The following is a 15,173-nucleotide window of genomic DNA, read 5'->3' on the forward strand; positions in this document are numbered from 1 at the left end:
CATTTGTATCAGATTCATGATTCTACTAAAGCTGCAATACCTCACTTAAGGGCTATTAGGTTATCTTTTGTACATCTAAATATTTGATGTGTTCGCCATAAATTACATTTCATCGATACATATTTTGATGATTTTGACATTATTGTTTTAAAAGAGACTCATCTAGATGATAACATCATTTAATAGATTCATCTTGAAGATATCATTACCGGCAATGATCTTAAGTTAGACTGTTATCATAATCCAGTTATGTGGGATCGAACAAATCGTGGGGTGTGTGTAATGGTCTGGATTTAAGAAAATTTGAGTTTCAAGCCATTTTGTTGTTACGTAACCTTAATGGGATAGGGATAGAAATATGTGTTAGAAGGTATGAAATATCTTTTACTTATAATTTACCATCTCGATCCTCCGTTTGTGTTATCAAACTTCAGGGATTCGTTGATTATCACCATTGAGCCTGGCTTCTGTGCTAGTGATAATATTCTAGTTATGGGTGATTTAAACGAGGACTTACTCAATACTGAATTTAAGGGTCTCAGGTGTGATGATAAACAAGGACTTCCTCAGTACTGAATTTAAGGGTCTCAGGTGTGATGATGAACGAGGACTTACTCAATACTGAATTTAAGGGTCTCCGGTGTAATGATGCTTAATGACATTAAAAATGTACTAACTTATCCGACCAGCGTAACATATAGCTGGGCAAATCTTTTAGATCCCATTATTATATCTCCAACCATATATGCTCTTCAATGTCTCTGTTGATGCAAATGTAAGTGATCACAAGGCCTTCTATTTAATTACTCTGCTGCGGTAAGAATATTCCACCTGTTATAAGAGAGTAGTATGGCTTTATAATTAAACAGATTTTGAAAAATGTAAATATCTTATAACATGTATAGATTGTAAAACCACGTGAAGGACGTGTGGTGATGTCAAAGATGCCGCAGCAACTTTTACTTTGCCATACATTCAGCTTGCTTAAGATTGTATACCGATTCGCACAGTAACCGTTCGGCTTAGATAAATTTGGCATCATGGTATATTACGCAGAAAAAGCAGGAAGCGCATGAAAACAAGTAGCTTTAATAGTAAATATCCGAATCCTTGGGAAAAATAGAAAAAGGTACGTAACAAAGTCAATAATCCGAAAAAAAGAGCAAATGAAAGTTGTGTTTCATAACTTGGAGAATATTGATTCTATTGGTGTAAACTTGAAGACATGGAAAATTATGCGCCATTTTCTCAGAAAGAACGTTTTCAAACTCGGTGTATTAATGCGTAAGGTTCCTTACATGTATCATTTTGCGATGTCGATAAAGCAGAGTGTCTCAGGTTGAGCAATGTAATTAAACACTTGAAAACTGATAGAAAACTTACTAATGAATTATTAACAGTACACAATGTTTTTGATATAATGAAAACCACATCTACTCACAAAGCACGGGGAGTGGATAAAACAAGTCACCATATCCTCAAGAGAACTATCGCACCCATAGTTAAACCACTCTGCATTCTATTCAACAAGTCTCTTGGATTTTTTTTCCATCTTTGTAGAAAACCGCAAAAGTAATGCCCGGATATAAAAGCTTCATGCCAGTGATCCATCAAATTATAAGCCAGTTGAGTTTTGCTGGGAAAGTTCTAGAATTATTTATTTTGAAACATCTCTATAGTCACATGCACTCAAATGATTTTATATTTAAAAGTAAATCCAGTTTTATTCCCAACAGCTATACAGTATTTCAGCTCATAGATATGTGCTATAGTATATGTACTGTACTTGATAACAAGGATGACATGTATGGGGTCTTTTGCATTGTCTCTTAAGATCGGGTTTGGTATAAGGGTCTAATACATAAATTAATTATATTGATAAATCTCTCATTGATTGTTTTTTGACTACCCATCTAATGAATCCAAACAGTTTTTGTAAATATTGCCAATCAAGTGGCCAGTATGTTAATACAGGACTCTGTTTTAGGTCCGTTATTATTTATTTTGTCAAATAATGATATAGGCGGCGACACTCTTTGCCGATCATAAGCTCACTGGTGTATTCGTCTAATGATACGAACAAAATAAAAATACGTACTGAACACAGATTTACAAACGATTGACGATTGGTCAGGGCAGTAGTTGGTTGATTTCAATCCAACCCAAACGGAGGTAATGCTATTCTCACGTACGCCAAAGCCCGTTTTTCTTGAACTAAAATTCAAAAATTAAATTCTATCTTTTGTTGTTTTCCATAAACATCTTTGCGTAACTTTTCAGAAGTCTAGGCTGCTGGACCAAACATACTATCAACATATTTTGGTCGACCTCAATCAAATACCATGAAAATACTTGAGTATAAATGTATCCGAAAAATGTTGTAATGTAAAATATATCCTTTCCATCTACTCTTATTAGAAAACGCTGATGTTGTATTGAATGGCTTTTCGCACGAAGACTATCTTAAATTAGAAAAACTACAATTAGAAGCAGAAGAATAGTAACTGGTCTTACTTGAAGTGTTTCGTGTCGTAAGTTTTATGAAGAAACTGGTTGGTCAATATTAGTAGATAAATGAAAATTTCATCAACTGTTACTTTCATAAAATTGTATAATGTGTCTCCCCTTCTTATTTAGGAGGATAAATCAGTTCCTCACCCTTGATGATATTGATTGGCGGTTTAGCGGCTGATATCACCTATTCATTAAAACATGCAAAGATCTGCAGTCAATTTTGGCTGCACACGTCGGTGTATATTTGATACATTTACCGATATTTTTTGGCTGAAGGGTTCTTTTGGTGGCGTATAAATTATATTTCCGGAGGAAATCCTATGTTTGGTGACTTGTAAATCGACGTGGAATAGCACAATCCTCCGTCTTGTGGCCATTTTGAATTTTGCGCTTGATATGGCTGTTACCAGTTACCGGTATGTGTCTAAAGTGGACTCAGGTTTGTTCGTAAAAGATGTGCATATATCAGATTGCACATTTTAATGAACGGGTGTTATCGGATCTACATATCGCCCATCAGTATCAACATATATTTGGAGTTGGACAATTTATCATTGGTGGATGGTAGGACAAATGGGTATAATCTCAGGAATCATTTTATTGGAATGAATTCCAGACTCGAAATAAGTAGAAACTCATTCCAGCACTCTTATATTCATGTTTGGAATTCTCTCCTAGATTCAGTAAAAGGTGAATATAACTATTCTATCTTTGTAAGTAATGACAAGGCCAAGGGAACGTAACTGCTGGCCCATTTTATTTAAGTTTGATACCAGAAAATTATCTGTTCTGCATACTAGAATCACCAATAATTGTAGTGATTTACATAAACATTTATATTCTTATCATTTGGCAGATCACCCATTGCATGTTTGTGGTGATGATGTAGGAAATACATATAGTTACATATCTACTTCTATATACGATATTGAACTGTGTAGGAATTTGACTCAAACTCTGATTCGTCTCTATAGCATTGACTACAAATAATTTGTTATACGGATCATCTGATGTTACAGCAAATGTTAATTATCGCTTAATTGACTTGTCCCAGCGGTATTTAAAAAACAAAATGCTTTACATAATTGAGTATTCAAAACTTGATTTAGCTACTTAATTGGTACTAATTCGACAAAGAAAGGTGTTAATTTTGGTCCGGTTTCTGCCACGACCATTAATCTCTCTCTCTCTCTCTCTCTCTCTCTCTTTGATTATAGGGGAAGTGCTGCTTATTCTGAATTGAGAACTTGTAGCCCTACCCCACTACCCTATTTGTTAACATTTATGACAATTAAATATGCTTAAACAAATGAACAACACAAAAGAGCCTTTGATTCCTTCCCTTAAGATGATAATTTTTAAAGATAATGAAATTACTACGTATATTATGATAAATGGACAGCAACACTTTTACATGCAAATATTCTTCAAAACATCATGTTCTATTCCAAGAACACAAATTTAAATGTATTTTGTAAATAGTCTAAATTCATTTATTGGATGTACTGTATGTAAAGTACAGCTCAGGTAAAGGTAAAACATAAAATCCAGTTGCACGTCTGAACTATAAGTTGACGAGGAGTCTAAACATATACAAAGGGTTTTGGATTCAAAGATATCTGAGATATCGCCAAGCCTCTGCGTGTCGGCTTGACAGGATCTATTGAAGAAGGATTTTAAAGGTCTTTATGTGTCATACTTGAAAAAAGGAAACGCTAATCAAAGTGGAATGAACTGTAAAAGAAATTCATTGAAGTCACTTAACTTACGACCATCCTTATATCCTGAATCACAGAGCCCATTGTCTGTGACAAATGGGGAGCTGCAGTGAAGACTCTATGTTTCTATGAGAATGATGATGGTGATGAAGCAGCTGGATTTTGTTTTATATTCTTAATTTACTACTGAAAATGTTGGAGCAAGCTATCTCTTCGATTGTGATTAAATTATTATTATACTGTATCAAATACTTGAACATTACTGTGCGCTATTTAAGATTATAGTCTCTCTCTCTCTCTCTCTCTCTCTCTCTCTCTCTCTCTCTCTCTCTCTCGTTACTTACGGTAGCTGCCATCTCACCTGTCTGCGTGGGTTCGAGTCTCGGGTTCGGCCAATGTGGGTATGTGAGAAAGCTTGCTAGTAAGCTTCTCGTGGATCGGTGGTTCTTTCTGTTTTATTTTTTTTTCCCGGTTTCTTCCTCCACCAATAATACTGGACGCCATGTATAGCCTTTCTTGTGCTGCAAATGGCGTTAAACCCTACAACAACTCTCTCTCTCTCTCTCTCTCTCTCTCTCTCTCTCTCTCCGACACACAAACACACGCCAAATTACTGATGCAAAAATAAAAAAATAATTGTCAAGTATTAAATCAATATTTTTATTTTATTTATAGTGTCAAGTATTAAGTCTACGACATTAAAATGTCAATATTTGAATTTTGTTATAGTGTCAGGTATTAAGCCTACGACATTAAAATATAAATTTTTGTAATTTTAAAGTGCCGCTATTGATACAGCTAGAACTCATTTACTTGCATCCATAATTAAACAATATAAATGACATAAGAAGCGGTTTCTGCTTACGTAGATAGCACGCAGTCAGGCGCACAATTAAAGATCAGAATGAAGAGAGTTATATAGCTCTTATTAAACTCGTGACGTACGTTCCTAATAAGGATGACCTAATCAATTATATTGAATGCATATTCATTCCACAGTCACTAATGTATGTAAAACAATTAATTGCGATTTAAAGCCACTACAAACAAGTACCAGCAATCATAGTTCATCCCACAAGTACATCCGGGTTTCCCACAAGACACATTGTTTCAGGGATGCAGGTCTTCGTCACACTCATGTTTACCGGGGCCGGTGTGACAAGTGGTTCTTGGCACTTGTCTTTATACATCACTCACACATCTCACCTCTGACCGCGTGAGTTCTAGTCTTAGCTCGATCCATGTAGGTTTTTGAGAAAGTTTGCCAGTAGGCCGATGGTACTTCTAACGATCTTCTGGGGTTTTTGCTCAATCAGATATCACAGGCGCCCGCACATAGGGGGCAATGGAGAAAGGTACCCCCCCCCTCCCATTCCACCTCTAGCCATACTTAGGCCTACATCCGTAAACCGCAGTTGCTGACCATTACAGGTTTGTACCCCACCCATCCCCAAAATATTTGCGGGCGCACCAGCCAAATATACTGGCCGCCATGCATATCCCATTATGTGCGTAAGATTTGCGTTATACCCGACACAACCAAACCAATCATGTTTTCTTACGGTAACAGCCGCAGTTACTCGAATACGAGTACAGGCTCCCAATGCTCTATTCATAAAACTCCAAAACGACGTCGCCACTAATCAGAGAAAGAATTTCTACTTTATTATCTGTTTTTTTTTGTACTTTATGGGTCAGAAAGTTGTTTTATTGCTCTCGTAAGGACAGTACTTCCCTTGTTTTGTTGTTTTTCATGATATAGAATAGTGATCCTTTAAACATATGTCTGCTATCTACGTTGGTTTATCTTATATTTACTTCACTCAGAGCTGAACACACACACACACACACACACACACACACACATATATATATATATATATATATATATATATATATATATATATATATATATATATATATATATATATATATATATATATATATATATATATATATTGTATCGATTGTTTCTTTGCAGGAGGAGTATGAAGGTCTCAGGTTACTATCATATCCCGGTACACATGTTTTTCTTCTAACCTTCGCAGTCATAATGCCAGAATCACTAAAGAATCTGGAGTTAAAGTGGCTCCCTGAGATACGCCAGCAGTGCCCAACTTCTGCCTATTTAATTGTTGGGACGCAGATTGACCTGCGAGATGATGAAAAAGTGAAATTTAAGTTACAGAAACGCAAAATGAAACCCACGACATTCGAGGATGGAGTAAAATTTGCAAAGAAAGTGAATGCAGACTGTTATGCTGAGTGCTCAGCAATGACCCGACAGGGCCTAAAAAATGTTTTCGACGAAGCCATAATAGCTGCATTAGAGCCCAAAATCAAAAGGACAGATTCACGGCGGAAAGGGCACAAGTGTATTATATTGTGACATTCTTTGAAATTCTTTGGATGCAACTTCGTTAGTGAAATGTCCCGAATAGTCGGGAATCAGACATACTCAAGAATTCAGATTGCACTAGGCACTAAGTGCAATATTGTGACATCGTTATTGCTTTCAAAGTAATCATGAGTGAATGTTCAGTGCTAAACATTATATCTCACGTTTGGGTTCTTTTATGTCAGGAAAACAGTCGCAGCATTTAATTTATCAAGCCAAACGTCGGCCTTCCTACTAGGTAATTATAGTAGGTCTTCATTTAGTGCTTCTGTAGATATCATCATATTGTCTGGAATATCAGTACTGTAACGAGCAGGAGCTCTATTAATTCGCAGTGTATTCAAAGTCACGTCACTTGTACTGGCGTGTTCATTTGAAGTTCATTTCCCCATGTGTATATTCGGGCTTTGAATTAATTCCGTGAGGGCTTATTAATCTAAAACCGTAGAATTGAATAATGCATAATGCAAGAACATGTAGTATACTATACTATGCAAAAAAGTTTGGCAGCGTTAGCTTGGACTGTGAAACTTTCTATGAATGAAAGGTAAAATAGTTTACAAATAAATCCGTCTTTGTTATATTGAATACCAGAGGTATGATTAAACATTTTAAGTTTGTTCGTTAGCATGTCTACTGTGTAAGTTTGTTTTGTATTTTTGTTGTCTTGTGTTTTATTCATGCAGAGCATTGAGTTTCCAAGCAGTAATGTTTTATGATTTACTGAAGTGTTTATCCATTTTTTGTGCATAGTATAGACTACCGCATGAAAATATATTGCCAGGTGGTAACTTAGTAGCCATCTCAGTCAGAAAAGTTGACGTCATTTAAAGAAGCACGATTTCACATGCCCACGTCATGGATAAGAATTACTCAAGCTTGATTTTATGTGTGCACAAATTAACATCTAGATTCTAGTCTGAAATTGTAAATTTGTAGCGAGTACCATTTTAGGACTTCCTTGGTGATGCAAACATAACATTGCGCCCAACGGTGAAGAGTTGACAGCTGATCAGGAAAAGACGATAATTAGGTTAGTTGAGGAAGAATTTAGTGATAGAAAAAAAGACCTCAAATAACTGGAAAATCACATTATACAATTCAGAAACTCTTGAAAAGGTTTCATAAAAGGAGATCCGTCGAAATCGAGAAACAAGCGCAAGATCAAAAATCATAAGCTGAAGCTGTCGTATATTTTCTCGTGTTCATCGGAAATTTGGACAATCATAGACGTTCTTTGCAGGACGTGACCGTAGCTTGTATTAAGTCTATCAGTGTTCATATTTCTGAGAATAACTTCAGCAGAAAATTAATAACAGAGTTTGGGATTCAGAAGATGATCTGTAAGGAATCAGACTACTTTTGCTCATCAGAATCGTGCATCTTGTAATTTATGGTTTAAAGATCGACCCAACTGGACCGTTGAAAACCAGTAGTCAAGAGTTACCTTAAGTGATAGAGCTATAGCTGTTTTGGGCAAAGATCGAAAGCTTATGTTTGGACACAGTCTAAAGAAGAAGGTCAAGGGCACTATTTGGACCCTTTCAGTGATATTCAGTGATATTTCAGTGATATTCCACCGGTTTTCTTTTGGGGGAGGTGGGGGGGGGGTGCGTGTTTTGCATTTCCTGCAACGGTGTTGGAAATCTGACCACAATAAAGAGAAAAAATGACTCTGACAAGTGATAGTATCCAAACGAAGACTGGACATTCCAGAAGGATACTTCTCAGGTGTATATTCCAAGGAGGACAAAGCGGTGGACAAAGATACAACAATAATAATAATAATTATAATAATAATGAGGACTTTGTATAGCGCCCAATCTTTAGAAGCTCTAAGCGCTTTACAACATTAGACAACACCTATAACATAAAAAAAAATATATATATAATGATATGATTACAAAACCAAACACCATGATATTAGAAAACATAGAAACATGCTGAGAATATTTAAGGTAGGAAACATTATTAGGTCTCTAAGTCTGTTCTTGCAGTCGGAATAAGTGAGTTTTGAGAGCACTCCTGAATGGGATCACTGTGTAGTTGTGTCTAAGTTCATTGGGCAACTCATTCCACGTTTCCGGGCCCTGGTATGCAAAAGAACGCTGTCCATATGAATTCGTCTTCACAGTGGGAACAATGAGTATACGATTGTCGGAAGAGGAGCAGCTGTGTTTTAAACTTTTTGAAGATTCTGGAGTAGATACTGAGATGAACCAGACAGAATTGAACACAATACAGAATCCTTAGCATGGCCTGAACAGACGATGGACGCCATACCTAATAAATTTGTATGGCAAACGATTAAATCCACGCTTGATAAAGACCGCATGGAATCAATCTTGGCTTGATCACATTCGAGTTTTTCTTGACGTTTTGTATGCTTTTAATGAATCAAGACCAGAGAACTGCATGCTTTTAGCGATTATAGCTATTAAAAGAGCCAATAGGTCGTATGCCAACTATTAAATGTACAGATTCTATTTTCTCCTAATTTTTTTAGGGAATTCTTTAGAAATAGCAATGACATTAGTTTAACTCCCATGATGTCAACGTAAGCCAGTCTGAACTCACTTTTGACTCATTACTATAGCACTGACCAGCCTTTTTCATAAATACATACAGAAATTATGTTATAGAAAAAGTGACAAACTTCTTAACTCTTCCTCACTTCAGCAGAAAGTAATACATGCTTTGTTGTTGTTCTTTCAGTCAATGGGAACATCATCTACGTTTTCCATCGCATGCACGAAAAGCCATCAGATGTGATAATGGCCATTTTGAACTGCCCTCGTGCCCGTGTCTGATATTACGGCATAATTACTTTATACTCATCACTGGCAGCAAACAGCAGTAGCAGACAAATAATTTCTTTAATTGTTTCATTAAAAAGGCACAGAACAACATTAAAAATTGAATGTACAGATATTTCATTGGTTGGTTCTATCAAGACCTATTACGTTATAAGACTCGTTTCTTCGCACTTCTATAGTACAAGTCATCTAGGCGTTGGGTACCGACTGTTTTAGTAATGGGTATCATTTTTCAGAATTTGATTACATATACCAGTTTAAATGGTGATTATTTGCATTATATCGATCTTCATAGATGAATATTCACGTGGAGATTTATTGTATACACGCCCTGGGAAATACATAGGGCAAAATCAGTGTTAATGTACTTGGTCACTTGGACATATTTAGGAGGAGGTCAACGTAAAGATGTAATCCGGTACAAACTGGATTGAATTTCGATCGCTGTGATGTCACCATGAAAGCTACGCATCTTGAAAAAAATGTATAACTACCCTATATTGTTGCAGTTAGACCCGACGTGCTCTCTTCTTGACCCAGCTTAGTACCTGACCACGACTGTAAAAGTCCATAACGATCAACAATTTTTGTCTGGAAGTTTCTCGATGATATTTAAGGCACAGAGCATTCAATAATCAGGATTTTGGTAAAACTCAATTAGTATTAAATTTTGAAAAAATTAATATTTTATTTAAGATGATTAAATACACCTTCATGACTCCAACTATATGCTCTTTAGTCGGATGCTAGCCAAAATCTTACCTATATGATTGTATCACGACGATAACCTGCGAGTCTCTTTTAGAGAATCGAAATTATTTCACTCGCATTGGAAAAGACAATGGCGTTCAAAGTGCCCCGATAATATTGGTAGGCTTTAATTTCATTGGTTGTATCTGACCTAAATTAGCAAACAAATATCACAGCTTGGTATTTAGTCTGTGACGTCATTCACACGACAGTTAATTTATTCCCATCTCATCTAGTTTGGGAAATTTCCACACCCAAATTCTGCAGTGATTAGGTGGTAGCTTGACATTGGGAAGGTGCACAATGCGTTAAAGTACGAAATTTCTGCACTTTCTTTACGGATAGAGGTTAGTACTTATCTACCGACTCACCAGTACCGGATGTTTGGCAGTAACTTTGCCCCAGAAGGTTTTGATCATCAGAAATACCTCTAACTTACAAGTTGAATAATGATTTTGAGTTTTGGCCCTTTTTCCTTCTCTCCGTTAGTACAAGTTTATTATCGCTAAGCATTCGAAACTACTTGGAGGATTGCCATAAAACTGTACCCATACATTCTTTCCAAGGTCCTCAATCAAAATGGTGCGCCCGGACATCAGGTATGACCACTACAGCGGCCATCTTCAAAATCTTATCGCTATTCCTCCGAAACAGCAAAATTGATATGAAGTTTTCATCATTGGACCGCTGGTGTTTAGTTGGTCTTGAGTAAAAACGGCTGGTCATGTCGATATTATGCTTTCACCAATATTTCTTATGATAATTGGTTGGTCCTGGATGGAAATGGTGTCAATCTGATGGTCAGTATGGTCATCAAAACTTCTTATCATAACTCCTCCTAAAAGACGGGTCATATCGCCATTGTACTGCTTGTGGCAGACTTGGAAACTTCCTCCAGGCGCGTGTAAATGATTTTTTAAACCTACACCCAATGATATAAATTAACAGTTAAACCGGGGGTCCGTATTTTGCCCACCTCTGGCTTTTGGTGTCTAGTTGGTCCTAAACGGAAATGGTGACAATCTGAGATCTACTATGGCGACCACGGCAGCCATCTTGAAAATATTGTTATTGTTACCCCTCTAAAACAGAAAGTCATAGCAACACGGATGTTTCAGAAGATCTATTGGTTTTGAATGAAAATGGTCCCAATATGACATTTAATATATCCACTGCATCTGCTATTTTGAAAATCGTATAATTGTTGAAGAATATCAGAGATGGTTTCAACCGTCAGCAGTTAAGGGAAGAAATGGTCTTATCTTAAATTCCAGTAAATTCATTTTGACAGTAGAGAGTCAGTTCTTTCGAATCACTTTTGTTTTTAATATCTTGTGCAGTGTATGCTTATGCAATCCGCACTGGAGGAATTGTCATTTCAAGAATATTGCAACTCATGACGATGTTGTAATGGTTAAATTGATCACTGCGTTGCTATATATCAAAATGAGAAAAAGTACTATTTGGTCACGATCAAAAGACGAGGTCAAAAGTTCGGTGAATGGTTGGTTGGTTAGTTTGTTTTAAGGGCATTTTAAGTTTTTGGCTATATGAACTCGAGGAAATAGGAGATAAGCGTCTTTCCCAAGTAAACACGGTGTATGATTCAACTGTGTACATTCACGTGTGTACAACATAGATTATTCTTGAGGTTCGCGTGAAAAACTTGTTTACATTCACAATTTCTTGTTTTGTTTTTAGACAGGTAACTAAATATGAATCCTGACATAATATATCTCGAAATCTTCACATGCACAGATATTCAAAACAGAATGTAAGGTCGTAATGTTCTCCTCTCCGTCAAATCACAGCCGCAAAGGATGCATGATTCTGTCATATAATATGAAAGTTTATGTAAATCTTGTCAGGTCCCTTGTTAATGTTGGAAGTTTGGAGGAATTGTTATAAACACTATCGATTGTTTACAAGAAGTGTTATATTTGAATATTTTACTGATATCTCTAATTAAATGCTTTACTGATATCACTTATTTTACTGATATCAATCATCGAATACTTTACTGATATCCATCAGAGAATAATTTTGCTAAATATCACTCGTTGAATGCTTTACCAATATCATTAATTGACATAATCATAATTTACTATCTGTCGTTCACAAAATGAGTAATCATTGAGAAAAGTTTCGTATTTACAAGTTTAGTGCTACAATGGTTCTGAAAGATCAGATGTCTAGACATACATATTATTTGCGCGCTGTCGATAAAAGCGCATCGTGCTGTGTTCCGTTCGCAATAATTTCAATCGTAAAACTATTACCTTCGACTGTATTATTACTGAATATTACTTTTAGTTCATTTAGTGTAGTAAGCAAACAGTGCTTGAAGTGAGACATTACTCGACAATACCATCTGGTTATGGACCAGAAGAGCTTCTGGAATGGCATGTTGTCTGTCCGTCCGTTAGCACAGATTTTGTTATTGCTACTCCACCGAAGCTAATTGCACGATTGTCATGAAACTTGACACACATTCATCACAAGGACTAGTTGGTCCAAAATGAAATGGACACTTCTGAGGCATCCAATACGGCCGCCGTAGCGACCATCTTGAATCTGATTTAAAATCGTTATTTCTCTTCAACGGATGGTCAGATCAATATGCGGTTGTCACTAAAAGACTTCATATCATATCTAATTGACGTCCAGTGTAGACGAGCGGCCGCGGCAGTAGTCTTGAAAATGTTGTTACGGCTACTTGTCCTAAACCGTAAGCCTTATTGGCATGGGGTTTTCACCAGAAGACATCCTATGATGTCTGGCTGGTATTCAATGAGATTAGTGCCACTTGAACACCAAATATAGCCGACACAGCTGCCAACTTGAAAATTGTGTTGAAGCTGCATTTCATATGTGAATGGTTGTATCAACATGGATTTTCACTAAAAGACTCCATTTGATGCATGGCTGGACTAAAATGAAAATGGTGCCAATCTGATATTCTTTATGGCCATCACTGCAGCCATCCTGAAAATCTTGTTATTGCATCTCCTTCTGAATTGAAAGTCATATCTACATGGGCTCTTGACCCTTTGACCTGAATATTCGTTATAACGTCTAGTAGGTCTGAATGAAAATGGTTTCCATTATGACTGACATTTTAAAATTATTGCTGTCTGCACTCGTCCTGGGTGAAATGTCATATCAGAATGATTTTTTTTGTTTCTATTTTTACCAAAAGTCTTCTTGTTATGTCCAGTTAGCCATGTATGAAAATGGTGCTGATATGACAGAACTGTTGCCACTGGCTGGATGGTCATATAGACATTGTTGAAATTCTTATTCATACTCTTTTTGGTGCATGGTGATATCAACATTGGGTGTTTAAACGATTTCGTTTATTGTTTATTTGGTCCAGAATGAAAATAGTGCTGATCTGACATCCATTATGGCTACCTTGTCACTCTTTCTGAAGGACCAGTATATTCATACTGGGGTTTCAACAAAATACATGGAATCTTGTGTAGTTGGTCCTATATGAAAATGCTGCCGGTCTTTTATCCAGTATGGCTTCCACAGCGGTTGCCCTGAAACTTTTGTTATTATTTAGTTGTGGTTACACTCTAAATGTATTACGTGCTTCTGAAAGAGTGACATGTGTAAGGGAAAGTTTGCATCTGCAGCATGCACAATTGAGCAAATGTTGGTAGGTGTTGATGTGCTGTAAGGCCAATCAGTATACTCTGTAAGCCAAATTACACCTATCAAACACCAAGTAAAAGGAATTAAAATTTCTTTAACAATCCCTAAGATATATACGGTCTTTTTTTAAAAAATAGACATGATAACCAGTGGTGAAAACATTGGAAGTTCTTTCTCTTTACAAAGAAATAAAAATTAAGAAATTATAGAGAGCAACCCATACAGAAGAAATAATCTATTTTGACTTGATGGAATTCTTTTTTTTATTATAATGTTGAGTGTTAGTCCTTTCAAATGATTATTGTTTTCTTACACGCTATGTTTTGTGTAAAATTCATTCTTATTATACTATCAATGTTTACGGTAATTAGCTTAAGAGAGTCTCACTAAATAAAAATTACCGTAATTCGGACTCGATTATGATATCAAGGTGACGAACGGTCTTTAAACGTCTCCCTGGACTCTATTACTACTGCTCGTTTTGATGTCGAAATTTCTTGTAATATTATTTTAGATACGCGGATTAATGAAAGTGTATAATCTCATATCCATTATCGTCACGAGTTGATAAATATCTCCCTTTTGCAAGAATGCTTTCAACTTTTGTTTGTTACGTGTTGACTACATTGTGGATTTGTTTACTATTGACATAAAAGTTTGTACCGGTCGGGATACCACTTCATTCCATTTGATTTGCCATTTCAATACAACAAAGAAGTTAGACAGTAATTAATTTAATATATGTCAATCGTTTTTGTAATTTGCTTTGTTAAATTGATACATACATTTAAATGGTTCCTTTTTTATGATACACTATATTATCCCACATATGTTTTATACTGAATGTTTATTGTTGCGTTAATTTTTTTTAATGAATTTATTATATTGTCTTTTGTAATAAATATATAAAAGATAGCATTCAGTCTTGTGTTTGCTCCCTTTTCCATTGATTTTTCCGTTGATTTTCTTTAACGTTTCCCATTCAAATGTCTATCACCCAAGAATCTATTATTATTATTATTATTATTATTATCATTACATAAAAATGCACAGATAATGTTGTTTTTAAGAGGTGTATCATTGTGGTCGGATCCGTGTATCAATATCTGTTTTACGCATCAGTGATGCCTTGGTGCGTTGTGGTACATTTTTTCCTGGCCGCACCCAAAACAAATGGACTATATTCCACACCATGTTTATATTGACTGAAAACATGTAATTCTGTTAAATTGCAGCCGTACAGAAGAGAGAAGTAAAATTTTCAGAGCAGATCAATAAGACGCGTTCTCTTGCCCCAACACATCTTTTTATTCAGAG

General features: G+C 36.0%; 1 protein-coding gene across 1 annotated transcript in view; it reads left to right on the top strand.

Annotated features, from left to right (window-relative positions):
• The window catches only part of LOC149808250 (cdc42 homolog), a 55,188-nt gene extending 40,416 nt beyond the window's left edge, over positions 1–14,772 (top strand). The window contains exon 3 of the mRNA XM_089975460.1: positions 6,214–14,772. Coding sequence (XP_089831586.1) covers positions 6,214–6,621 — 408 coding nt within the window. The 3' untranslated portion in view covers positions 6,622–14,772. The remainder of the gene's footprint in view (positions 1–6,213) is intronic.
• Positions 14,773–15,173: the final 401 nt, after the last annotated feature.

Source organism: Sinohyriopsis cumingii, chromosome 1, assembly GCF_028554795.1.
Source record: "Sinohyriopsis cumingii isolate HCF-2022 chromosome 1, ASM2855479v2, whole genome shotgun sequence".
Taxonomy (NCBI): Eukaryota; Metazoa; Mollusca; class Bivalvia; order Unionida; family Unionidae; genus Sinohyriopsis; species Sinohyriopsis cumingii.